The sequence below is a fragment of the Myxine glutinosa genome, chromosome 9 (genome assembly GCF_964187855.1).
Source record: "Myxine glutinosa chromosome 9, kmMyxGlut1.1, whole genome shotgun sequence".
In the NCBI taxonomy this organism is placed as follows: domain Eukaryota; kingdom Metazoa; phylum Chordata; class Myxini; order Myxiniformes; family Myxinidae; genus Myxine; species Myxine glutinosa.
Window position 1 is genome coordinate 5,840,923 of NC_136269.1, and position 27,556 is coordinate 5,868,478.

At 50.6% G+C, this 27,556-nt stretch overlaps 1 protein-coding gene across 2 annotated transcripts in view; it reads right to left on the reverse strand.

Moving 5' to 3' along the window:
* The window catches only part of LOC137435664 (zinc finger and BTB domain-containing protein 8A.2), a 27,910-nt gene continuing 354 nt past the window's right edge, over positions 1-27,556 (reverse strand). The window contains exons 2-8 of one of the 2 annotated variants that reach the window (XR_013624482.1): positions 19,621-20,061; positions 17,613-18,211; positions 15,845-15,945; positions 4,086-4,259; positions 2,600-2,767; positions 451-886; positions 1-390 (exon numbers count right to left, since the gene is read on the reverse strand). Coding sequence is in view for 1 of the 2 variants with exons in the window: in XM_068129611.2 (XP_067985712.2) it covers positions 648-886; positions 2,600-2,767; positions 4,086-4,259; positions 15,845-15,945; positions 17,613-18,211; positions 19,621-19,983 (1,644 nt within the window). In the remaining variant the exon portion in view is untranslated. Of the gene's footprint in view, positions 887-2,599; positions 2,768-4,085; positions 4,260-15,844; positions 15,946-17,612; positions 18,212-19,620; positions 20,062-27,556 lie in introns of both variants that reach the window. The other variant, XM_068129611.2, reaches the window with a different exon arrangement.

Here is a 27,556-nt window from a genome sequence, read left to right on the forward strand (position 1 = left end):
TTTTTAATATTTCATAACATATTTATTGAGTCGTGACATTTCAATAGAAAGTTCCAGGTGATGTAGATGTACACGTACATCTGTTTGTGGGCACAAACCGAATGAACATTTCATATTCGTATGTTTTAAAACGTTCAAAGAACAAAGTACTCACCATAGTCCCAGAAATTGCAACGTTCAATTTTTCAAAATAAGGATTTTGTCAATAAAAAAAAAAAAGTATATATACTTGTTTCAAATATTTAAATTAAGAATAATGTTGGTATTTCTGACTTTTGTTAGTGTCTCATTTCGAGAAAAAACAAGCACACGGATGAGCGCACACACGCACACACGCACACTTCTTCTTTTGTTCTTTCTCAGTATGTGCACAGGACACGTTACGGGACACTTCTTCTTCTTCTTCTTTTGTTCTTTCTCAGTATGTGCACAGGACACGTTACGGGACACTTCTTCTTCTTCTTCTTCTTTTGTTCTTTCTCAGTATGTGCACAGGACACGTTACGGCACGGTAATCCAAATTCACAGTAATGAAAGAGCGGAAGGTGCATAGTAAGTACCATGTCCAGCCGCCGGTTCAAGTGCCGTGGATAAGCAGGACGATCACATTGGTCAGGCGAAGTGCACATGTGGTCCGACAGAACCCGCTACATGTCGTGTATGATGAACATGTGCGTTTGCTCGATGTTCCAGGCATCGGACAAGTCAGACTTGTGGCGTTCAGTTATGTGCTGTTGCATCTTGCGGCTCGAAGGGCTTCCGAAGGTGCACACGGGGCAGCGAAATGCCTGGTGGTCTCCTCCGTGGCGGGATATGTGATTCCTCATGGATGCAAAACTGCGGCACCGTCGACTACACACTTTGCATTCGTACGGCTTTATACCAACTGGGGAACAAAACAAAAGGGGAAAACAGGGGAATTTCACTCGGCATTGCTCAAAAAGACCAATCAGCTACATTCTCTTCGTATCACTGCACAAACAATAATTATTGTTTATAATATAAATATTATAATAATAGCGTTATAATAAAGCGTTATAATACAAACAATAAATAGATTATAATCTTTACAGGCAGTTTTAATATAATTAGGCAAACAACAGAAAACTCAAAACCGACCTTAAAATCGCAAGTGACGGGGAAAGCTCGACTGTGTGTAGGCCTCAAGGACGTCGGTCATCCATTCCTCCCGTCGTCTCATTGCCATTATCCCTGCCCTAATTATAACTCCCTCCTTGTACTATCAAATAAATACTATCAAAATAAATACTTGTATTATCAAATACCATGTACCCCTCACACCCCCCCCCCCCCCACCCTCCCCAAGCCCTCTCCTTCACACAGATCTCCCAATGTCCCTGTTTTCTGCTATTGTATTTGTGTGCTTCCCTCTCCATCCCACAGATCTCCCAATGTCCCTGTTTTCTGCTATTGTACTTGTGTGCTTCCCTCTCTCTCCCAATCTTGTCTCCCACTCCCTTCATTATATGTTTTATGTCTGTGCATGTTTTCGTGTTTAATGTGTTAGCTCTTACACGAACCTCGACTTTGTATACAAAATAATAATAATAAATAAATGAATACATAAATAAAAGAAAACCCTCTAACCCAATTTTGTTCCATTTGTTGGTTTCATGTCAATCCTGTTCATTCTGTTCTGCACCGTCTGCAACCTCAATACCTCCACCGTCAAAGGTGGACGAAGCTTATGTTTTCACCCGTTTGTTGGTTTGTCTGTCTGCGAGAAAGAATATCTCAAAAGGTTATAGCCCGATTTGGAGGAAGCTTGGTGGACAGCTTGGGTGTGCGACAAGGATGAATCGATTTGATTTTAGTGAAGATCTGAATCTAGATCCGGATACAATCATTTTCAAGAGATTCTTCACCACTGAGTGATCGGGCCAAAAACGATATATAGCACGATATGTCAAGGAATTGTCGATGGATTCAGACGAAACTTGGTGCACAGGTTGGGTGTCTGCCACGGACAAATTGATTCGATTTTGGTGAAGATCCGGATCCGGAACCGAGAATGTTTTATTTTTATCTCCACCACCGAAGATGGACGGATGTTGTTTTCACCCTGTCTGTCTGTTCTGTTTTTTGTCTGTGAGCAGGATATCTCAAAAATGTATGGACTGATTTGGACAAAACTTGGTGGACAGGTTGGGGTGTGACGACAAATCAATTTGATGTTGGTGAAGATCCGCATCCGGATCCGAGAATGTTTTAAAAGTGATTCTTCACCATTTTAAGTCAGAATTTTTTAAAAGTGATTCAGCTTGTTGTGGGAGAACGATTCTTCACCAATCTCCCGCGACTAAGCTGAATCTCTCGGTCTGATGCTCCAAAATCACAGACACATTAGTGACCTATCCGTTTAAACTGCCTCCTTTCTGTTGTTGCACCCACTGCCCTTTCTATGCACTGCCCCCCATAGGATTCAATCCTGCTCCCCCCCCCCCCCCCCCCCCTAGGATTCTGTTGAGTTGACACCCTCAAATTCCAGGTTCACAGCTTACCTCCAAAGCACCAATCATAATACACCACCGAACAGTTATTCGTAAAGAATCAGTGACACCCGCCAATCCATTCTCACCATTGTGTGTCCGTGAATGATCGTTGAGGTGGCAAAGAGCACTGAAAACCTTATCGCATTTATCACACGGGTACGACAAGTCTCCCGTGTGACGCTTCATGTGGCGTGCCAGGTTACCACCGTCGACGAAGCTGCGCCCACACTGGGTACACACGTGGGGCTTGAGCCCTGCAAACAAATGGAGGGTGTGGTGATATATCAGATGGTTTATGAAATAAAACGTTTCAATTGGCCCCAAAAACATGAAAAGTGCTTGAATAAGTGCAATTTATTCATCGTCATCGTAAGTGAGCTCCACTTTCCTCGTCAATTCAGGCCTAGTTTTAAGAGTGCGAGGATGCTAAACTTGCTGTTTTACAGTTACAATAAAGCAATTGTAACTTCACTATCTATTGTGCAAGGATGCATCCATTGATCGAAAACAAATAATAATAATGATGGGATAGAAAATAAATTATTGAAGCGAAAATGCAGACAGCTCTTCCCAGGCCAGGGATGAGACAAAAGCAGGAAGTGAAAAACATATTTTAAGAATGATGCCGGTCTTGTGCAGTAAGTCTTTATCCTACATACGCCGTGATACCTGTACAAGTTCTTCCATGAGCCTGATAATTGTTCAAAAGGTGCGCAATCATCTTAATGAGATGAACATTCACCTTACCGTAATCAGTTGTGTAGAGAATTTGGTTCAACAAGTCTGTACTTTCCTCTCAGTAACAGAAATCATGCCAATGACGTTTAGAGATAGAAGGAAGAGTGTGGAGTGGGGTTAAAGGGGAGGGGGGGGGGGGAGGGAGAGGGGTGCAGGAGCATGTGGATGCAACAGAAACATGAATAACAAGCGTTACACCTAGGTCCTCCGTCGGTGAAGTGATGCGAGTTGACAAAGTGGAAGACGCAAGGCGGCCATGTTGGATTTTGACGTGGCGACCCAATTTTCAATAGCGTTCTTCCTTATGCGTGGATACACCCACACACCAGATTAGAAGTTAGTAGTTCGTTTATTTTCCAAGATATTCCGCTCACAAGGTTCAGACATACATGGCGGCGGCCAACTTGGATTTTGATGTGGGTTGCACCCACACACCAAATTAGAATTCGGTCCTTCGCTTACGCATGCACGTATGCACGCACACACGTACGCACGCACGCACGCATGGGCGGACGCACGCACGGACGGAGGGGAAAACCATAGTCCCCCTTTCGCTCTGCGGTGCGACGGGGGACAATAAAAGCTGCACCAACCGTTCCCTGAGTAAAACTACCAATTCTATTGGACAACTCGTCCAATTTGATACAAAGTAATCAATATGTTTTCAAAATGACGAGCAAAGGCAAAGCACATCCCTGTGGTCGGTAGACGCAGACAGCACAGGTACAGACAAACAGTGAGAGCGACTTGTAGAAGCTTGTTTTCACACAAGTACAGACACACAGAGACAGTGTCTTGTACACGCATAACGAGGGGAGTCAGTCCATAACGTACCTTTATGCACTATGCGCTGGTGCCTCAAGAAGTTCCCATTAGAAAAGAAGACCCGACCGCACTCGTCACACATGTACGGCTTGCCGCGCCCGTGAGCGTTCCGCTTGTGCAGCAGCAGGTCCTGCTTGAAGGCAAACCCCTCACCGCAAGTGCTGCAGGACAGCTTCATTTCACCTGCAAGTACACACACCATTTGTACACAAATCGATTCCTCATTTTGAATACAGCACTATCACATTAACGTTTGTACAAGGCCTGAAACTCCTTAGTTTTGTGGAATTTTACAAACTCAAAATAGTCCTGGTCCGAACATACTATCAGAAACGGTATAACTTCATCATGTCTGACCGACTGAAAAAAATGCAATTGCACGTGACCTAATCCACACCATGACATTTAAACACAAGAATCCAATCATGCACATATAAATAAATTAAAAAACCACCTTTAGAGGCCATTTTTCCCCGCAAAGCGGGGGTTGGCCTTTTTCGGGAACCGTGGTTGTTGTTGTTTTTTGGTCCCCTTTTTGAAGCAATGTTTTTACGGCCGGATGCCCTTCCTGCCGCCAACCCTTTTTGCCGCCTTTAACGACGAACAGGGAATTACCAGTGAACTGGTACTCAATTAGCCGACCTCGGAAGGATGACAGGCTGAGTCAACCCCCCTGGCGTTAATTCAGCGATCGACCGGGATTCGAACCCAGGATCCTAGGATCCTAAGCCGGCACCCTAGCCGCTAGCCCGACACCAGGGTTCTCTGGTGTTGCACACTTGGAACACTCTGGAACACTCTCTGGAACACTAACATGCACATGATGCATGTTATTGTCCAGTTGCTGTTGCCGAATCCTAATTCCACATCTTCCTGTCGGTTGTGCACGCCAGGTACTTTGTCATTGTCACTATCCCCTCTTTCTACTTCGGGTGCGTACATGTCCATGGAATTATTAATTTTTGTCCCGGTATCTACATCGACGTGGTCATTGTCGCCATGATCTGACAAGTCTTCGTCCTGAGAATACCCCGTCAAATTATTTTTCTAAGTCAGACAAAGATACCGGGACAGCCATTCTGCCCAAGTGGCACAGAGTCATGCACGTAGTCTTTGGAATGCTTCTGATAATGATGTCACAGCCTGAGTGCAAGGCCCCACCCCATGATGTTTTTTTAAGGGTGGTGCCAACGAACGAGACCTTTTCACACATAGATCTCATAAAATTGTATAAACCCAAAAAAACACAGTGCCGTTTTTTGTTTACAATTGTAACTTCAATTTAAAACCACACGAGAACAGCACTCTTCAATGTGGTGATGTCGACCAATATGCCTCCGCCCACGTTATTACGTCATTACGTCATTATACATACTCGTACCGAGTTTCATTTAAATCCCTTCAGCTGTCCTCAAGTATCACATTTTTACCTGACATGACCTCTAACCTTTGATCCCGAAATCTAATCAGTTCGTCTTTGCATCAAAATATTGTTACAGACGCGGCTAAGATGTTATTTACCGAGCGGTTTGGTATGACCACGTCTGCACAAGTTACCCGATTATACCCGAACGTTGACTAATCGCGCTACGCTAGATCAATGAAGGAAAAGACACACGGCTGGGATTAAAATGACACGACACCAGGGATACGGTTCTCAAGACCTCCGGAGGAGATTATATTAAGGCGGAAGGTTAGATTACAACTACAAGAGGGACATCATAGAAAGACAGGCACTTAGACACACTTATATTAACCCCAACAGACGACAGATAAACGGGACAAAAGGCTGACTCACACGGGGATTGATGGCAAGGAAAGCGGGTATTCGATGGCCAGCACAAGGTGCACCTTGTGCTCAGGGACAGGATAGCGCGGCCCAAAAGATGCAGGAGGTCTCTCAGCGCTCGGAGGTGGCTCTCTTGTCTTCTCAAGGCTCAAGCTCGGGGCGCATCTCACCTCACATCCGGTAAGTCGCTGCGTATATCCGGCGGGGAGTGACACGCCCTCGGCTCGTTAGCTCCGCCCCAGATGGAATCGGCTCGTTGCTTCTCATTGGGTGCATGCGGGGGGGTTACCGGCTCCGCCCTTGACGAGGGGCTGACAGGGAGCCCCTTCGTGGTAACCCCGTGGAGCGCATGGTCATGGCGGCTAACCGAGCTGGTGGGAGGACGCACACTCCCCCCGCGCGCCGTGGTTGTAGTTGTTGTTGTAGCTGTAGTTGTTGTTGTTGTTGTTGTTTGGGGAAGAAGATGGAAGGAGGTATGGGAAGGTCCTAAACTCACTACTGGTGCCATATAATCACATTCTGGTGCAACGAAGAGTCAGAATTAATGGAAAGGAGTCCTTAACTGACATAGACTAAGAATAACTAGCAAGATGTCCGAAAGTTGTCTACGTGAGATGCGGTGGACCTGGGCACGACATTTAATGGGGGAAAAAGGGGAAGGTCGGTTCTACAGAGTGTTGTTTACAGACAATGGGACTAGGGAATGGGGGATTGGGGATAGTTGGGGAGTATTGGGGAAATAGGGGAATATTTACAAGCGGATATGGAGGCCAAATTCCATATTCGCAACATTGCACCCTTCTCTACCCTCGGGGCGTCCCGACCCGATAAATTTTTACCTACTTTAGTGTGGCACGCAATGTAGTTCCCTCTACTATTAACTCTACCCTGAGTGCGACAGTTTTACAGATATTCACAAATGAGTAAATATGTCCCCCTGCGACGTTGCACCCTTCTCCTCACAGAAACACACCCACAGGATAACCGAATCCGGAAAGAATCCTCAAACTAAACATACAGCCGGTAGGGAGCATTATTTACACAAGACTACGCTGATATTTACACTACGATCCAGGACCTGTTTTTGGAGGAACACATGCAGATGTTATGCATAGAGAGAGCACGCATGCCAGCATCGATACACCAACCCACGAGTGCTCTGTGGCCTACGGCCTTTAATAATGTGCAGAGCACCCCTTCCAAGCATCAAGCACCACCCCATCACACAGTGAGCACCATCCGGTGCACCAATAAAGTGTTTATGAATCATTGTGTGGTGTCGCAGCCGGCCGATGTTCTGCCGCTGGTCTTGCCTTCGTGTGGTGCACTTGGCCTTCTTACTTCTTTCAAAAATAAAGAAAGGCGCCAACCGCGTCCATTTCTTTATTGTGGCCGTCAGGGGGCCAACTATTAGTGGTTCACCTGTATGGCATAGGTGCCACGTTGACCCATAGGTCCATCCACGGGTGGTGCTTGGCCGCAAAAGAGCTGCGGTCCATGGTGGGTGGCCACAAACATTGCGGTCCATATGGTGTATCGATCCAGGCAGCAAACAGCGAAAGTGCAGGCCCACAACTGCGAAGCCAGCACCTCTCTCTCCTCTCTCTCTACCCCAAAGCCAGATCCTCGGAGGCGGGAGACAAAAGAAGCAGACAAGTGAGTAAGGTGGTAAGGGCGCAAAAGTGCACGCAATGCAAGGTAATGCACACTGGGGGCACATGGGAACCAGGTGAGACAGGTGCGTTCCTATCGTACGCCCCCCCCCCCCCACCAGGTAACCTACATGGCCCCTCCCTTACCCCTTACTGTATCCACAAAACACAACACTACCCATAAACATCTATTTTACAAATCAACAACAACCCTACTGTCTTCCCCGTTCCTCCCATAAACCAAATTCGTCTTCTCTCCCTCCTAACCAATCAAATTTGCCATTTTCAACTCTCATCAAAATTTGCCATCTCCAACTCAACATCATAATTTGCCATTACCAATTCATCATCAGTCCCTCCTAAGGAGGGAGAGATGGAATCACCCCAATGTCTCATCCACGTCGTGATGCGTCTCACAAATCCTCACAGCAATTCTCATTTCCTGCACCAAAACAAAGAAAACACAGGTGTGGAGTCATCATCATCACCACAGGTAAGTAAGTGGCTGCGTATGGTGCGACAGGTTCATCAATCCTAACTATTTCCTAAATGACTTTAACAACTTTACACTACCCGGGGTCTTTCTCCGGCCAAACCATTGGCCCTCTTACACTATGGGTTCTAAAAACCAATTCCCATTGGCCAAACTGTGGTGCTTTTCAATTTGGGGTCTCACTCCCCCGATTCATCTCCCGGTGCCCTCGCACAATTTCTGGGCTGTGGCGTGTACCTCTCCCAGTGGGTCTACCCACCTGCACACCTCCACCACTGCAGTTGCCTCCGAGCTTACCTGCTCCTTACCCTAACCTAACTACCTGGGGCAGGCCCTCTGGCACTCTCCCCACTCGGTGCCCTCTCTGGCACTGGGCTGCCCGATCCACACCCGGGATCCTCAGGCACCCACTCACAACTACCGGCTCCCAGAGCCCACCTGCGGCCTCACCTGGCCGACATCCTCACAGTGGTGGAGTGCCCAACCAACTACACACACTAACAGGCTACACGCCCAGCCATTTCCACAACACTAATGCACCCATTCACAACACCATTCTGCAACCGCACCACAGATGCCAATATCCAACCACAATTTACCTATACCCTCTACCTAACACTTACACTACCCGCCCCGGGTACTCGTGAAAGAGGTCCACTCTTCCCCCATCCACACCTTCGCACCATGCACACCACTCCGTACCACTCACTCCAACTCTCTCCACACATCTGTACTTGCACACCTGTGCTCTCACACCTGGTGCCACCTGCACCCTTCTCTCCCCAAGCGCATTCGCGCTGATCCACACACTCACTACTCACACACTGCTCCACACACCTGTCCAGTTGCACACCTGTGCAATCACACCTGTTCAATTCTCACACACACGGCATCATCTCAGCTAACTACTCCCTTCTGAAACTTGCGCTTCCCAGTCGTCCCTTTAAACTATTGCGCTCCCTCGTCATTATCATCCACACTAATCTACCTGCGTCCCCACTACAGGTATCAGTCACTAACTAAACTTAACGTTACCTAATGTCAATCTCTTCTAGATCCCTACAATATAACCTAACCCACCCGGGCTAGTTTTCACTGCCATACACCCCATAATCTAGTGCTCCTTTGCCCCCACCATGGGAAGGGTGGCAGGGATGCCACCCTTACCCACCGGGCCCATCGCTCACTACCAATTTTGCACATCAAATTTCAACAAATCAAAAATTTGCCAATCACTGCCCATCATCTGCCAATCACTACTGCCAATCCCTTGCCAATCATCAAATTTTGTTTTTCTCTAATTTTGGGTCCAAAACACTAACCTCATCACCCAGTCTACTCACTAATACCTCTCGGTGCGCCAATCCCTGTCCAAAGCCCGGCTTCGTAAAGCCAAGCCATGAATGCGGGTTGTTCTGTGCCAGCGGCTGGATGCGTCCGGCACTCGGTGCAGGGACGGGGGCTTACCCGTGCCGAGATCCCACGCACCATCTCGGCACGGAGCCATCCAATGTCCCGCTCTCGACCTGCCGGCACGTCTCACCAAAAAGTGGTCGCCATGACGACCCTTTCTATCGGGCTGCCAGCTCCGCCTAGTGGAGCACGGACGCGGCCGTTCAAAGCGAGGCCCGGCACGCACCGAGGGCCCGCTTCGGCTAAAAGTCGACCTAACCTCTAACCTGGTCACCGTCGATGCTTCACCTGGATTCTTACACCCCGCAGCCCGTTCCTTGCTCACACATCCAGCCGTTTCCATGCTCCTCGTACCTTTCCTTACACACCCAGGTACCCTCATTCCACTCACAGCCTTGGTCACACACCTGACCACCGAACACTTTGGCACACATTCGTTGGTAGCACACCTCACCAACACACCTCTTCGCACCCCCTCCTCGGTCACCTCCTCTGTGACAATCACAGGTGTGCTCTCATTCGCACACCCAACCACGTGCCTCACCACCAACTCCAGCGTGCATTCCCACTCACGCTCTACCATTCCAGGTGTGCATCCTTCCATCCCAGGTGTACATCCTCGCTCACCTGTCACAACCAACTCACTCTCCTTGTCACTCTCACTACTCTCACCTCCACTCGTGACAACGCACTCACCCTTACTCCCGACAGCGCACTCTTTCCTCATGCACCTGTCCGTTACACACCTTTCTCGCGCACACTCTCCCGTCACACCCTCTGTAACACTCACCACAGGTGGACACTCTTCCTTACTTCTGACAGCGCACTCTTTCCTCATGCACCTGTCCGTCACACACCTTTCTCGCGCACACTCCTGCACACACTCTCCCGTCACACCCTCTGTAACACTTACCACACCACGCTTCCATGTGCTCCCTCGCACACGCGCTACGACCGACTCACTCTCGCCAGCACCCTCACTCCTTGGCACGCACTTTTTCCTCACACACCCCAGAGTCGGACTTTCTCGCACACCTCCTCTTTCGCACACCAGACCTGTCGCACACTTCACCAACGGCCTCTCACGAACACCCGGGTCTATCTCGACCCCCAAGCTTATTAAATCCCCTGGCGCATCATACGCACGACCATATTGGTCACCACTTACACCGGGTCCTCTTCCTCTTCGCTTCTACTCCATCACCTGCGAATCCCTCATCCGGTTAATGAGCACATCATCACGATCCAAACACAGACTTTGGACCAATTCTTTTATCTCCTCTTTTATCTCTTTGTTATCCCCTCTCCGTCGCTTCTTAATTTCGCTCATCCCTTCTTCCACTTCTTCTAGTTTCTGCTTCACCTCTTTTATTCCCCGGTACGTCTCCTCAAGCTCGTCCTCCAAGGCTACCTTGACCGTTTCCATGTGCGTCCTCACTTGCCGGTCCTTCGTCTCCATTACCTCTACCACCTCGTCCAACCTCGCTGTCAGTCCCTCACGTACCATCTGACATTCCCTCTTCGTCGCTATTAAGTCGTCTTTTAGTTCTTTCTGTGTCGCTTTTAAACCTCCTATTACCGCTGTGTTCTTTTGAACCTGCTCCACTAACTCCGTCTGTCCCATCGTCAGCTGCTCCACCCCCTGCGTCAGGTCCTCTATGCCCCCTTGTAACTTTACAGTCCCCTTTCTCACCTCCTTCTCCATGCGCTCCTTACAGTGCCTCACCTCCTCGCGCACTCCTCCGACCTCCTCACTCACTCCTCTCCTGATCTCCTCTCCCATCACTTGCATCTCCTGCCCAGATGCCACCCTCATCTGCTCCATTTCCTCCCTGTGAGCATCCAGTTTGGCTTCTACCCCCATTCTGACCCCCTCTATCTGCTGCCCCATTTGGTTAACTTCCCTTTCCGCTTGGTCCCTCATGTCCCTCAATTTGCCTTCCATACTGTTTTCTAACCCCTCTAACCCATTTTTCACTCCCTCTATCTGATTCTCCTGGGCAGCCATTCTATTTTCTACCCCCTCTAACCCCTTTTGCATCCCTTCCATTTGATTCTCTTGAGCGGCCATTCTGTTTTCTACCCCCATTAACCCATTTCTCACCTCTTTTATCCCGTTGTCTAACCCCTCAAAATTTTTGTCTACCTTCTCACCAGTACCCCTCGCTTCGTCCCTCATTACCCCCATTTGGTTTCCCATTACCCCCAATTGCTCACTCCGAGCCCTCGCTTCGTCCCTCATTACCCCCATTTGGCCCTCCAATCGCTCACCCTGAGCATCCATCCGGTTCCCCATTACCCCCATTTGGCCCTCCAATCGCTCACCCATTTGTTCCATAAGGGCCCTCATTTGCAACATAAAAAGGTTCGGATCCACCAGGGGCGCTGCCACGGTCGCGGGCGTGGACGCCGTGGCCACCTCGTGCGTGACAACGCTATTTTGCGACCCTGCCGCCCTCACTGCTTCGCTCTCCTCGCGTCCCTCAATTTGGTCCTGGACCGACCCTGCCTCACTCTCCCCTACCGGACCCCAGCTGTCTTGGTCTGCCATAGCGCGACTTTCAAAATTCGGGTTTTTATTTCCGTATAACAAAATCAAATTTAGCCGTTATAATTTCGCGCGGGAAACGCGCTCCGAATTGATTCTACTACAAATTTGGGCCTAATAAATTTAGTCCCGGGTCCGAATTCCACTCCTCGACACCAATTGTTACAGACGCGGCTTAGATGTTATTTACCGAGCGGTTTGGTATGACCACGTCTGCACAAGTTACCCGATTATACCCGAACGTTGACTAATCGCGCTACGCTAGATCAATGAAGGAAAAGACACACGGCTGGGATTAAAATGACACGACACCAGGGATACGGTTCTCAAGACCTCCGGAGGAGATTATATTAAGGCGGAAGGTTAGATTACAACTACAAGAGGGACATCATAGAAAGACAGGCACTTAGACACACTTATATTAACCCCAACAGACGACAGATAAACGGGACAAAAGGCTGACTCACACGGGGATTGATGGCAAGGAAAGCGGGTATTCGATGGCCAGCACAAGGTGCACCTTGTGCTCAGGGACAGGATAGCGCGGCCCAAAAGATGCAGGAGGTCTCTCAGCGCTCGGAGGTGGCTCTCTTGTCTTCTCAAGGCTCAAGCTCGGGGCGCATCTCACCTCACATCCGGTAAGTCGCTGCGTATATCCGGCGGGGAGTGACACGCCCTCGGCTCGTTAGCTCCGCCCCAGATGGAATCGGCTCGTTGCTTCTCATTGGGTGCATGCGGGGGGGTTACCGGCTCCGCCCTTGACGAGGGGCTGACAGGGAGCCCCTTCGTGGTAACCCCGTGGAGCGCATGGTCATGGCGGCTAACCGAGCTGGTGGGAGGACGCACACTCCCCCCGCGCGCCGTGGTTGTAGTTGTTGTTGTAGCTGTAGTTGTTGTTGTTGTTGTTGTTTGGGGAAGAAGATGGAAGGAGGTATGGGAAGGTCCTAAACTCACTACTGGTGCCATATAATCACATTCTGGTGCAACGAAGAGTCAGAATTAATGGAAAGGAGTCCTTAACTGACATAGACTAAGAATAACTAGCAAGATGTCCGAAAGTTGTCTACGTGAGATGCGGTGGACCTGGGCACGACATTTAATGGGGGAAAAAGGGGAAGGTCGGTTCTACAGAGTGTTGTTTACAGACAATGGGACTAGGGAATGGGGGATTGGGGATAGTTGGGGAGTATTGGGGAAATAGGGGAATATTTACAAGCGGATATGGAGGCCAAATTCCATATTCGCAACAATATATACTTATACCAACTTAGGTCAAAATACCATCACAGTAACAGAATTTTACCTGACCTCTGACCCCATGATCTAATCAATGTATATTTACATCATTATACATACTTGTACCAAATTTGACTTGGTTCTCTTCAGCCGTTCTTAAGTTGTCACAAAAACCTATTACAGACTCTGACCTTTGACGTATTGACCTGAAAATCAAATCAATTCATCTTTGCATTGAATTCATTCATTCATTCATTTTTTTGCATTATATACTTGCACCTACTTTGGTTAAAATCCCATTACTGGTTCACAAGTTACCGTTGTAACAGGATTTTGACCTGACCACGTCTTCTGACCTTTGACCTCTGACCCCATGATCTAGTCAGTTTATCTTTACATCATTATACATACTTGTACCAAGTTTGACTTGGATCCCTTCCGCCGTTCTCAAGTTATCACAGTTAACAAAACCTACCATGGACGCACGGATGAACGGACAGACAACCAGACGGACAACTCGAAAACGTAATGCCATCGGCGACGATCTCATTTTTCAATATTTAATTTCAGCATTCCTTTAAAGAGTGTTTGTTTTCAGCTGTTAATTTAACCTCCAACTTTGCATACGTCTGCTGATCCAGTGCGCGTTGTAGGTTAGAGAATGAATTTGTAATTTCTTCATTTGTCCGGTGACAACTCGCTTACTCTTCACGAAGGACACCATGGGATATTTATGGAGCAACCACGAACGTCGTTAGTTTGGATGCCCAGTTCAACTTGTCCATCCGAGGGACGGCGCATTATGGATGAATCACTCTGCCCGTGAAACACGACAACGGCAGCTTATAGCTTGTCGGGATTCAAACAAAGACGAGACAGATCAGGGGTGAGTGTGCGAGATCAGGGGTGAGTGCGCGAGATCAGGGGTGAGTGCGCGAGATCAGGGGTGAGTGCGCGAGATCAGGGGTGAGTGTGCGCGAGATCAGGGGTGAGTGCGCGAGATCAGGGGTGAGTGCGCGAGATCAGGGGTGAGTGTGCGCGAGATCAGGGGTGAGTGCGCGAGATCAGGGGTGAGTGCGCGAGATCAGGGGTGAGTGCGCGAGATCAGGGGTGAGTGCGCGAGATCAGGGGTGAGTGCGCGAGATCAGGGGTGAGTGCGCGAGATCAGGGGTGAGTGCGCGAGATCAGGGGTGAGTGCGCGAGATCAGGGGTGAGTGCGCGAGATCAGGGGTGAGTGCGCGAGATCAGGGGTGAGTGCGCGAGATCAGGGGTGAGTGCGCGAGATCAGGGGTGAGTGCGCGAGATCAGGGGTGAGTGCGCGAGATCAGGGGTGAGTGCGCGAGATCAGGGGTGAGTGCGCGAGATCAGGGGTGTGCGCGAGATCAGGGGTGAGTGCGCGAGATCAGGGGTGAGTGCGCGAGATCAGGGGTGAGTGCGCGAGATCAGGGGTGAGTGCGCGAGATCAGGGGTGAGTGCGCGAGATCAGGGGTGAGTGCGCGAGATCAGGGGTGAGTGCGCGAGATCAGGGGTGAGTGTGCGAGATCAGGGGTGAGTGTGCGAGATCAGGGGTGAGTGTGCGAGATCAGGGGTGAGTGTGCGAGATCAGGGGTGAGTGTGCGAGATCAGGGGTGAGTGTGCGAGATCAGGGGTGAGTGTGCGAGATCAGGGGTGAGTGTGCGAGATCAGGGGTGAGTGTGCGAGATCAGGGGTGAGTGTGCGCACCTCCAAGCCGCCCTGACAGCCCATGGCTGTATACAAACAGGATTGAGGTAATGCATTGTACCTCACCTGTAAAGTGACCCTTTTCACAATGCTCGCAGTATTTTAAACACGTTTTTTTTTAAACGAGTTTTGTTATTCTAAACACGACATGAAGGATTTGCAACTTTAGCAGCGCTCTGCTTGCCAAGCTGAGGGTAAACTAAAATAGAGCTTAGTAGACTAAACTATTAACTAAAGGTAACCTAAACTAAAGTTGATGGCTCGCCATTGCAAATCCCCTCCCTTCCCACCTAAAGCAAAGTTAAAAGATGGCAAAATGTTCTATCAGGAATGACCCAATATGGAGTTTTGATTAAAAAATCCGTTTTGATCCCTGTGACCCCAAGTGCCCACCCCATCCCCGCCCCCCCCCCCCCCCACCCCCTTCCACCAACCTCTGGGGCATGAACCGATGGTCAAATCCAAAACATCGTTACATATTTTATCGCATCCCACAATGGTGATTGCAAATACAAAGTTTCATTTAAAAACCCAAACTCGGTGTCCATAACTGCATTTTTTGGTATTTGACCTTTTGACCCCACCCAAGGACTCCAGGGGGCGGAGCCAAAAACGATACTGGTCTTGCACCCTTTTGCCACATGGTGATCTTAACGACCAAGATTGGTTAATTTATGCACAACCATTTAGAATATAAAGTGACAAATGGACAGACACAGACAGACAGACCCAGACATATGGACAGAAAGATGGACACAGACAGACAGACCCCAATATGTTCCCTTTTTTTTAAAGTGTGGGAGTAACAACAATCTCAGCAATTTGAATTTTGTCCAATACATGCGGTATATATCTATTCAAGTTTGTCGAGTCGGCGACAACAAAAACCCGTGGTGCAATCGTCCCGTAACGTACCTGCGTGGTACAGCAGGTGTTTCTGAGCAGCCGCCTTGGAGCTGACAACCTTACCACACATCTTGCATTCACCCTCGTTGAAAAGCAGGTGTTCTTTCCAACTGCACAACCAGGAGTTGAAAATGTTACCGCACAAACTATGCAGTGCAGTCCGACTTGCTCAAAAAAAACAAAAAAAACATTTGTTTGCAATTTGGTTCAACAGTCTTTCCACTTTAAACGAGAGATCTGAACATTAAACTGTGCAATTTGTACCCATCAGATTCAAGGGCCTGCACAGCCCATTGATGAGCACCGATTGTAGCTCGTGTGACCATACAATTAATTACTTACTGTACATCAGGAATGTGTTACAAAAACTCATGACTTTGATCATTTGTGACACAGTTTGTGAGAAAATATGAGAAAACATGAACAAACGGTCCAAAATGGAAACTTAATCTTTTTAAGAACGTTATAAAGGACACAAACAACAGGCACGAATAACTAATGTAACATGTTACACAGGGTGATGTAATCATCCTAATGGATGGACATCCAAAACTAGCGGTAAATTCCGGAATTCGTTTATTTATACGACTTTTACCCTCTTCATTGGTTCACGAGTTATCAAGTGACCACTATATTCGTCATGTTTGTACGTCTGTCTGTGTGTGTATCTGTGTGTCTGTCTGTCTGCAGCATAACTACCCGATGATATCATCCGATCTTGATGAAACTTGGGTGGGTGGTTGATATCATGATCTAGTTGTGTCCTGCCTCGAGAGGGCGTATTGCGCCCATTGTGGGCGGAGCCACACCAGAAAAAGATGTCTTTTTAGGGGGTAATCGAGTTCAAGCTACATCTTCTCCGAGGGAGTTGGTGGAATCTGACAAGGGTTTCGGTATTTGGTTAGGCCAATGTCATGTGTCTAGCCCTACGGAGCTCGATGTTTCATTTTCGCCCCAAGGTCAAGGTCAAGGTCACACGGTCACAATGTCACGAAATTTAGAAAAGTCGATTTTTGATGGTTTTATTACATTGTTCGCTTCCTGATAGGGTGAAATGTCGAACATGATCTTATATCATCACATACATAATGAAAATACAAGTTTTCCAACAAATTTCAGAATCCTCGACATTTGAAGGTCACAAAGGTCGGATATTGCGTCGGCAAAGTTTCAAAATTGTCGGAATCGAACCGAATTTTCGGTATTGTGTAGCTAACTAACCTCATAACTGATTATACATTATTTTCTATCTCATTTCAAGGTCAGTCACCTTCGTTTTGACATTTCCGGGCCTGGCCTGTCCGGGCCCGTTTCGGTTATAGTCCGTCCTTTGTCATTGAATACCGCTCGCTCGTGAACCATCGTCGTCTCCTGACTTGTTTAATTTAAATTTAATTATATGCCTGAACACTGTCGTACACCAATCGTCTGTCATAATACTTCCAAGAACCTCCAGTTTTGCAGTACTTCCGTTTAAATAAAGGTTCAATAGGGTGGTGTATGAGGATGGCATTTGGGACCGCTTTAATAGCACGAAACGTCCGAAATTTTTCTTTAACGATTATTAAAATCATCATTTTGTATCAGCTGATGATTTTATATCATCATTTTGTATTTTGTCTATATCATTTTGTTGTTGGCGATTTAAAAATCACCAATTTTTAGTGATTTAAAATCACACAATGTGGGGTGCCATGGTCTCTGAACCCTTTAGTTTTAGGGTCTATTTCACAAATGCTCACCCAGAACAACAAGGATTTTGCATCCGCACACTTACAGATGCGATCCCAGCTCCGCAGATGAGTTCACGACCATTCCGCACACGAAACACTGGTTAGGCACGTGCGCTCGTGGCTCCTGCGCCACTGGCTGCTCTTGCTCTATAACGTCAGGCTGCTCTGGTTCTGCTTCCACTTCTATCCTTTCGATCCCCTCTCCATGTTCAGGAAGAGCTTCGACGGCGGCAATGGCAGACTGCTGCTCCACAAAACCATCCACCGGCAGCACAATGACCTGCGCCAAATTCTGGTTCTCAAGATGATCATCATGGTCCTGACCACCGGCATCCTGCTCCAGCATACCCACAAGTTGACAGGCAGGGGTCTCCTCACAAAGCCCATCGGCAGAGGCCTGCGACAGAGATACCAACTGCCTTTCTATAGTAGATAACCCAGAGTCGGTGGCAGAAAGTTCATCCGTACCGACATCCCCATAGGTTCGCTCGCAAGCATTCCTGGGTGCTGACTCTCCCTCTCCACAATTGCCAGCACCGACCGTCACGTTCACGACCATCTCGTTCACCGAGGAGGAAAGACCGTCGAACGCCATATCATCCGTGGGTGAAGTTGTAGCCTGCTGAAGAACTAGGCTGCACACCTGAAAAATAAAAAGGAAATAAATAATTACCCAACGCTTTGTAAAAAGCTTCGTGGGAATTAACCGATGCTGTGCAAAACTTTTATGGCAAATAAAGCATTTGTATAACGGGACATACCAATTTCCCCCAAAATGTTCAGCTTGTACGCCGGGTCGTGTGTGTGCGTAAGGATTTCGGACGAAGCAAGAACGCATTTCCTCCAGAGTCAAGAATCGTTTATCAGCTCGAATTGTTTTCATTACGGTCAGGCCCTTTCTGGAGTAGCTATTCCACGCAAGGCCTGCTTTAGAAAATTGTTTTGGAAGGAATATTGTATTTTGGCTTATATATGAAAAAAAATCATCAGTAATTTGATCCTACAAGAAGCCCAAAGGTTTTTTTGGATGAGAAATCGTCACCCACGGAATTATTGATGGGATGGAACAGAGGTCGTGCACTTACCTTTGAGATGTCGGGCATACATTTGTTCCCGACCCGACTATAGGCCATAGGATTGGGGCTTCACGGGCAAGCATTGCATCAGGAGGTGCGCCGCCACTGAGATGGACATTCAAATGGGGAGCCTTCAAATACAATTGGCTGATGGATGTTAAAGACCCGACGGTGTCCTTCGAGAATCGTAGGCCTTGCCTCGTTGATGAATCGACTTGCCTGCGAAACAAGTGATAATGTCCTGCCACCTTCAATCGAACTTCAGGTCTAGCCAACCAGTTTGTGAAAGGCTTGAGCCAAAAACTCTCTGGCCGATTCCGTAAGGTGGTGATAATTATTTGGGCCATTAAAGTAGTAGCAGTAGTAGCAGTAGTGCTAGTAGTAGTAATATTAGCAGTAATAGTGGTAGTAATAGTAATAGTAGTAGTAGTAATAGTAATCATAGTAGTAATAGTAATAGTAGAAGTAGTAGTAATAGTAATAGTAGTAGTAATAGTAGTAACAGTAGTAGTAGTAATATTAGTAGTAGTAGTAGTAGTAGTTACATTAGTAGTAGTAATAGTAGAAGTAGTAACATTAGTAGTAATAGTAATATTTGTAGTAGTAATAGTAGTAGTAGTAGTAGAAGTAGAGGAAGTAGTAACATTAGTAGTCGTAGTAATATATTGAGCTGCAATTTTAACGAGAACGGCACTCAGTAGAGAGCATACCTCCACCTGGTTGGCCATATCCCTCAAGGGTGAAGAATCACTTTAAAAATTCTACAATCCGGATCCGGATCTTCACCAAAATCTAATCATTTCGTCCTTGTCACATACGCTACATCTCTGCCAAATTTCGTCCGAATCCATCCACAACTTTTTGAGATATTTTGTTCACAAACAGACAGACAGGAGTGAAAACATAACCTCCATCCACCTTTCGTGGAGGAGGTAATAACATTTGCGTTCAGCCCCCACCAAACTAAGGAACACACCTGCTCAAGCGGCCCCAGCTGGAGGATGTGAGCGGCTGAGCGCAGCGATTCGAGCGCTTCAACCTCCACCTTGAGGCTGGCTGTATACAGGAACTCCAACACCAAACCAAAAGCCTTGGAGGACAGGAAGTCCAGGCGGAAGAGCTTGCTGGGCTGCGGCTGCTGATGCTGAGAGAAGAGGTTCTCAAAGAGCTTGCTGGCACTCGCCAAGACCGAGCGGTGTGCACGAAACTGTAGCCCGTCTACCTCCACCGTTACATCGCAGAACTGCCCTGCGAGCCGTAACTCATTCATGCGAAGGAGCAGAGTCGATGGGTAGTCGACATAACGAAGCTCCACAAGGTTCAGACCGTCACACTGCATCTTCCCAGGGCAGTCACCACCGATCACCGTCACGGCGACACTCGCTCCGCCACATAGAACGTGCCTTTTGTTTTGCACCTGAAAGGAAATTGATGGTCAAATTAGGTTCCCAGCATCAAAGTTGTACTTATGGGGTAAACAGGACAATGTCTCTTATTGCATTCGGAAAAAGTTTTACTTTGGTGATATTTAATCCAAAATTAGAGAAACACGTGTCTCGGAACGACAGCAACACCATCGGGTGACAAGAACTCGAAGCGGAAAGTCACTTCCGAGTACAGTACCTGCAGTCATGCACATTGTCTCAATTCGTGAAAAGCAACAGGACAAGGGAATACAGTTTGAAGTGGGAAAAATTAATTAAAATGGTAATAATAATAAAACAGATTTAAGAGTTTGTAAAGGAAAATTCACAGGTACCAGGCTAAAGTTATACATTTCAACACCTTGTCAGGGATCCGTAGCGGTACCTCACTCCAGGTAATTGTGATGATCGTCCCTTTATGTTTCTTTGTTTGTTCTAGTTTTTACGGCGTAGCCCATCGGACAAAGCAGTCTAGAACAGTGTTTGTCCGTCCGTATGTATGTCCCCTCAAACGTATACCAATCAGAGCTGAGGATCTGGTTATATGACAGGGTGATGTAATTACGTCTGACGTCATTATGGCGTACAACGGCTGACTCTCCACACACCGCCATTTTGATTCCAATTTCGTTCATGCCGAACATATCGTTGAACCTGTCATATATCACAATCACCATGCTCTACATTTACGTTTTTCATTCAGTATGAAACACAGATTGTTAAAATGACCATCAAATATCAAAAGCATAGACTTTACGAATCTTCAAATGACACAGTACTTATAGGACCGGCAGGAAGGGTCATGTTATATACCCAACCCTTGTGGCCGATGACGAACCACGTGACCACGTAGATTAAAGTAGATTTTCCCTCAGTTCTGTAAGTAAAACTTACCTCACGAATGTCGGGATTCCTCCAAATTTCTTTGTTTAATGTTATAAACAGCATTAGCGACTGTTTAAAAAGCTGATCATACGTGTTTGTGGTTTATAATATTTTGCAAGCCCGGCTACACCGCTGTTAGATTCCAGTCTTGTTTTTTTTAAGCAAGTGGCACCTGCTTTGCATGTGGGGATGATGGAATAGGGATGTGAAACAGGTGTAAATATCCAAGCTTGCTGATGTTCAGGTTTCGCAAGACAAATGACGAATGGCGAAGGGTACAATAAAAGCAATGGCAGAGTTGGTGTGAAGATCGAAACTTAAATGCAGCACAAAACTAGGAAATCCAAGGACGGACGATGAACCCATCCCACCGTCACAGTTCGCATCACCAACGTCACGGTTCGTCACGTCACGAAGTCCATGTTCCCATCACCTTCACATCGCAGACAGGTCGGTGGTCTCTCTGTCTTCTAACGTCTCCTTTCTAATCTTGGACCCTCTGCCTTCTCAATGCTTTGCCCCCCACCCCTCAACCCCAGGTTTCTGCAGAGATCACACGGTCATCCATCAACCCCCTTCTGGTGAAACTACCTAAATCCAGGATCACTGCTCACCTTCACTCATTCACTCCTCCTTTTCCCCACCTCTGAAATCAACTTCCACATCCTCTTCAATCTCATCCTGATTCAGCTGTCTTGAAGACGCTCCACATCATGTTAAACACAGCACCCCCTTTTTTTTTTCTTTTCTTTTTTTTTGTATACTGAATCGAGGCTCGTGAAAGAGCTGACATTTACTTCACAAACAAATCAACCAGACAAACAAAATATATAAAAAGAGGGAGCGGAAGACAAGATGGGGAGAGAAGGGGAAGCACACAAACACTTGAGAGCACACAACATTTGAGAGCAGGGAGATGTGTGGGAGGGAGAGGGCTTGGGGGGAGGGGGGGTGGGAGAAGTATAAAACACAAGGACACCAAGGACTTCCAGGACAGAAGTTAGTATTTCAAAAAAGTGGATTTGGGGTGAAATTAGCGGGGGTAGAAAAGATCAAAGTTTTGGATGGGGGAAGATAAGAGATGGTGGTGAACAGCTGTTTTAAAGACCTGGAGGGTGGAGTGGGATTGAAGAGAGTGAGGGAGTTTGTTCCAGAGGCGGGAGAAAAGAGGAATGAAGGAGTGAAGGTGAGCAGAGAGTCTTGATTTTGTCAGTTTAACCATAAGAGGGTTGCGGGCAGATCTTGTGCGACCTGTAGGAATATTTGCGGGACAGAGCCCAGAGAGAGCTGGGGGGCAAGGCCAGAGAGGAGTCAGTACAAGACGATTACAGTAGATTTTCCCTCAGTTCTGTAAGTAAAACTTACCTCACTTACCTCCTCCCCTTCACCTCAATCCCACCTCATTCCAAATCTAGTTTCCTTCCGTATCCATCTTGTCCACCCCATGTGTCCTCCTTAACCCTCATTCCTCCCAACACCCATTGTTTGTCCAAGTATTTTGTACTTCAACCCTGCTGTTGATGTCTCTCCCTCCCTCTCTAATGTCGTTCCTCCCTCTCTAATCGTTACCTCCGCCACCAAAGGTGGGATGGAGATTACGTTTTCATCCCTGTTTGTCTGTCCATTTGTGAACAAAAGATCACAAAAAGTTGTGGACGGATTTGGACGAAATTGGGCAGAGATGTATCGTATGTGACAAGGACGAAATGTTAAGATGTTGGTGAAGATCCGGATTTGGATCCGGCTATTAGAAATTTTAAAGTGATTCTTCACCATTGGGAGATCGGGCCAAAAACGATACATAGCAGGATAACTCAGTTGTGGATGGATTTGGACGAAACTTGGTGGACCGGTTGGGTGTCTGACAAGGACAAATATATTCGATTTTGGTGAAGATCTGAATATGGATTCGGATATGAGAATTATTTAATTTCTTTAAGTGATTCTTCACCATTGCATTGAGCGATATGGCCAACCAGGTGGAGGTATGCTCTCTACCTAGTGCTGCTCTAGTTATTCCTTTTGTTCTGTTGTGTCCACTCCTGATCCGTCCAGTGTCCTAGCTCTTCCATGAGCCTTGGAGGAAAAAATTAAAACGCTTTGGTTATGAGGACCCTGCACCTGCCCCAATTATTCTCCCCCCGCATCCAAAACATGATTAAGATTATTAAAATGAAGTTGTGGCGGACACGATGGCTCGCTGGCGCAGAGACATAATTCCGCACACCAGCGGGTGGCGGCCACGCCCCAGGTTGGGCGCGGCCTGGAGAAATATACGCGGGCTCGTTGCCGCGCGCACGTTAGTGCGGTTGAGTGAGCAAGTAATAAAGAGCTCGATAATAACCAAAGCGTTGTGGCCTACATTTGTTCAACGTGTGTGCTCCCGCACCACACTGGTGACCTCCGACTGGTTCAACCGTAGTTGAACCCCCGAACGCGCAATGGCCATCAACGCGATCAAGCTACCGGAGTTCTGGGAAGCGCAGGCCGACACCTGGTTTCTTCAGGCAGAGGCCCAATTCCAGCTCCGGGGCATCACGGCGGACGACACGAGGTACTTCTACGTGGTTGCTGCCCTTGGCTCCGGCACGGCCGCGCGCGTCGTGTCCTTCCTCCGGCACCCGCCGGACGAGGGCAAGTACGCGGCGCTCAAGCAGCTGCTCCTCAATACGTTTGGCCTCCCAGAGGCCGACCGCGCCGACCGTCTTTTAGACCTTTCCGCCCTCGGCGACACACGCCCGTCCGCCCGCATGGATTACATGCTATCCCTGCTCGGCGACGGCCACGCGGAGTTCCTGTTCCGTGCTCTCTTCCTCCGCACGCTGCCTGTACAGGTATGGCTTGCGTTGGCCGGGTCGACCATTACGGAACCGCGGGCCCTGGCCAGGGAGGCGGACGAGTACTTCGCAGCCAACGACGCGCGGCCGGCATATAGCACGGCCGTCGTGGGTCCAGGCGCCGCGCACGGCACGTGTGGTCGGATCCTTCCGAGCACGGCGTAGGTTTGGCGGATCGCCACGTGGCATGGCGTTCGGTTCCTTCCGAGCGCGGTGTAGGTTTGGCGGATCCGTGCGTGGCCGCCGCCACGCCCCGCCCACCACCGTCGTCGCAACTGGCGCGGCAACCACCGGGCCAGACCTGGTGCCGTTTCCATGCCAGGTTCGGCCACAAGGCCAGGTCCTGTCGCCCGCCTTGTACTTTTGGCAGGTCGGGAAACGACCAGGCCGGCGCTCGCTTCCTGCCATGAGCGTCGGCCATACTGGCAGCCTGTTGTTCATAACGGATACCTCCTCGGGTCGTCGCTTCGTGTGCGACACGGGAGCGCAGGTGAGCGTCCTCCCTGCTTCCGCGTCCGACCGGCAAGCTGCGGGCCGGGGCCCCGCTTTGCTTGCCGCCAACGGCACGCCCATCCACACGTTCGGGAAGCGTTGCCTCTCGCTGCGGTTCGGGGGGCAGCGCTTTCAGTGGTCGTTCGTTACCGCTAGTGTCCCCATGGGCCTACTCGGAGCGGACTTCCTCTGTGCGCATGGGCTGCTGGTGGACGTGAGGCACAGACGCCTTGTCCAGGCCGAAACCTTCAGCTCGCTCGCTTGCGCGCTGAGCAGTTCGTTGAGCTGCTCCCTGGGCGGCTCACCGAGCGGCTCGCCAAGCGGCTTGCTGAGCGTTCCGGTTCCGGCAAGGTTGGTCTGCACGCTTCCGGCAGCGGACGAGTTCACCCGCCTCCTCGCCAGTTTCCCGGCCCTCAAGCGGCCCACTTTCTCGGCGGTGGCCATCAAGCACGGGGTGGAGCATCACATCCCCACCGTCGGGCCACCGGTCTACGCCCGGGCGCGCCGCCTCGACCCGGCGAAGCGTGCCGTGGCGCAGGGGGAGTTCGCCACGCTGGAGCGACTGGGCATCGTCCAGCACTCCAACAGCGCGTGGGCATCACCGCTGCCCAAGCCCGACGGCGGGTGGCGGCCGTGCGGCGACTACCACCGCCTCAACGATGCTACCACCCCCAACCGCTACCCGGTCCCTCACATCCAAGACTTTTCCGCCCGGTTGGTGAACATGTCCCTCTTCTCCAAGGTGGACCTCATCCGCGGATACCACCAGGTCCCCGTCAGGCCGGAGGACATACCGAATACGGCCGTCATTACACCATTCGGCCTCTTCAAGTTTCTGCGGATGCCCTTCGGGTTGAAGAATGCGGCCCAGGCGTTCCAGCGGCTGATGGACAGCGTCTTGCGCGACTTGGATTTCGTTTACGTCTACCTGGACGACATCCTTGTCGCAAGCGCGTCCCGTGAGGAGCACCTCCGCCATCTCCGCACGCTCTTCGAATGCCTGGACCGGCATTGCCCGATCGTCAACCCCGCCAAGTGCCGGTTCGGCGTCACCGAGATCGACTTTTTGGGGCACCGCGTCACCAGGCACGGGGCCATCCCCTTGCCGGCCAAGGTGGAGGCGGTCAGGGGTTTTCTGCGCCCCCGCACCATCAAGGGGCTCCAGGAGTTCCTGGGCATGGTGAACTTCTATCACCGTTTCCTGCCCCGCATCGCCCAGCTCCTGCGCCCCCTGCATGAAGCCCTCCGGGGGAAGCCGGGCAAAGGGGACGTTGCCTGGACTGAGCTGATGGACGCGGCGTTCGCGGGCGCGAAGCTCGCCTTGGCTAACGCCACCATGCTCGCGCACCCGGCGCCCGATGCACCGATCGCCCTCACCACCGACGTGTCGGACTACGCGGTGGGCACGGTGCACGAGCAATGGGTGAAGGGGGCTTGGCAGCCGCTGGCGTTCTTTAGCCGGCAGCTCCGCCCGCACGAACGGCGGTACAGTACCTTCGACCGCGAATTGCTCAGGCTCCACCTGGTGGTCCAGGACTTCTGCCATTTGCTCGAGGGCCGCCCGTTCGCGGCCTTCGTCGACCATAAGCCCCTGGTTTTCACGATGGCCAAGGTCGCCGAGCCGTGGTCGGCCCGACAGCAGAGTCACCTCTCGGCCGTGTCCGAGTACACGGCGGACATCCGGCACGTCGCGGGGAAGGACAACCCAGTGGCGGATTGCCTTTCCCGGGCCCTCGCCCACGCGGTCCACCTCGGGATCGACTATGCCCGGATGGCGGCGGACCAGTCCGCCGACCACGCTGTCCAGGCTTTTCGGACCGCCGTCACAGGCCTCCGCGTCGCTGAGGTACCGTTCGACGGTGCGGGCGCGGCCCTCTTGTGCGACATCTCCCTCAGCCGGCCTCGCCCCATCGTGCCCGCTGGCTGGCAGCGCCGGGATTTTGACGCCATCCACGGCCTGTCCCACCCGGGCACGAAGGCCTCCCAAAGCTGGTCGCCGACAAGTTCGTCTGGCATGGCCTCCGGAAGGCCGTCTGCGATTGGGCCAGGACGTGCCTCGCGTGCCAGCGCGGGAAGGTCCACCGCCACAACCGGGCCCCGCTTACGGTGCCCGAACGTCGGTTCGACCACGTTCACGTGGACTTGGTGAGACCTCTGCCCCCCTCGTGGTGTTTCACCCACGTCCTCACCATGGTGGACCGCACCACCCGGTGGCCGGAGGCCGTGCCTTTGGCAGCAACGACGGCGGCGGACGTCGCGCAGGCGTTCATCGCCACTTGGGTTGCCCGTTTCGGCGCCCCCTCGGACATCTCGTCCGACCGCGGCCCCCAGTCACCTGGGAGCTCTGGGGGGCGGTAGCGCTTGGGCTCGGCGTCCAGCTGCACCGCACCATGGCCTACCACCCCCAGGCCAACGGCCTGTGCGAGCGTTTCCATCGCGCCATGAAGGCCGCGCTCCGGGCCAGCCTCCGCGACGGTGGCTGGGTCGACAGGCTCCCCTGGGTCCTGCTTGGCCTCAGGACAGCACCCAAGGACGACCTGCGCGCATCCGCGGCGGAGCTGGTCTTCGGACAACCGCTGCGGGTGCCGGGCGAGTTCCTCACCGACTCCACAGCACCATGGTCCGCGGCGCAGCAACGCTCCGCCCTGCAGGAGACCGCCCGGAGGTTCGCCCCGGTGCCGACGGCGCACCCCAGTTGCCCACCAATGCACGTCGCCCCGGAGGTTCGCACGGCGGAGTACGTTTTCGTCCGCCACGACGCCCACTGGACACCACTGCGGCCCCCGTACGACGGGCCCTTCCGCGTGCTGGAGACCGGGGCGAAGCATTTCACCCTGGACATCGGCGGTGCTCTGGACCGCGTCAAGCCGGCCCACCTCGACTTGGACCACCCCCCGCCAGCGGCTCTGCCCCCGCGTCGGGGCCGCCCCCCGGCGGGCGGGCCCCCGGCTCCGCCCAACCCCGCCGTCACGCCACCCCCCTGTCCTGCACCCATCCCAGATGCCGCCGGAGGCATCCCCGATGGCATCCCGGCATCCCAGATGCCGCTAGCCACCCGTGGGCGCTTCGGCCGGGTCATCCGGTTGCCCCGCAAGCTGACCCTTCAGGTGTGCGGGAATTATTGGGGGGCGCGTGTGGCGGACACGATGGCTCGCTGGCGCAGACATAATTCCGCGCACCAGCGGGTGGCGGCCACGCCCCAGGTAGGGCGTGGCCTGGAGATATATACGCGGACTGGCTCCCGCGCGCACGTTAGTGCGGATGAGTGAGCAAG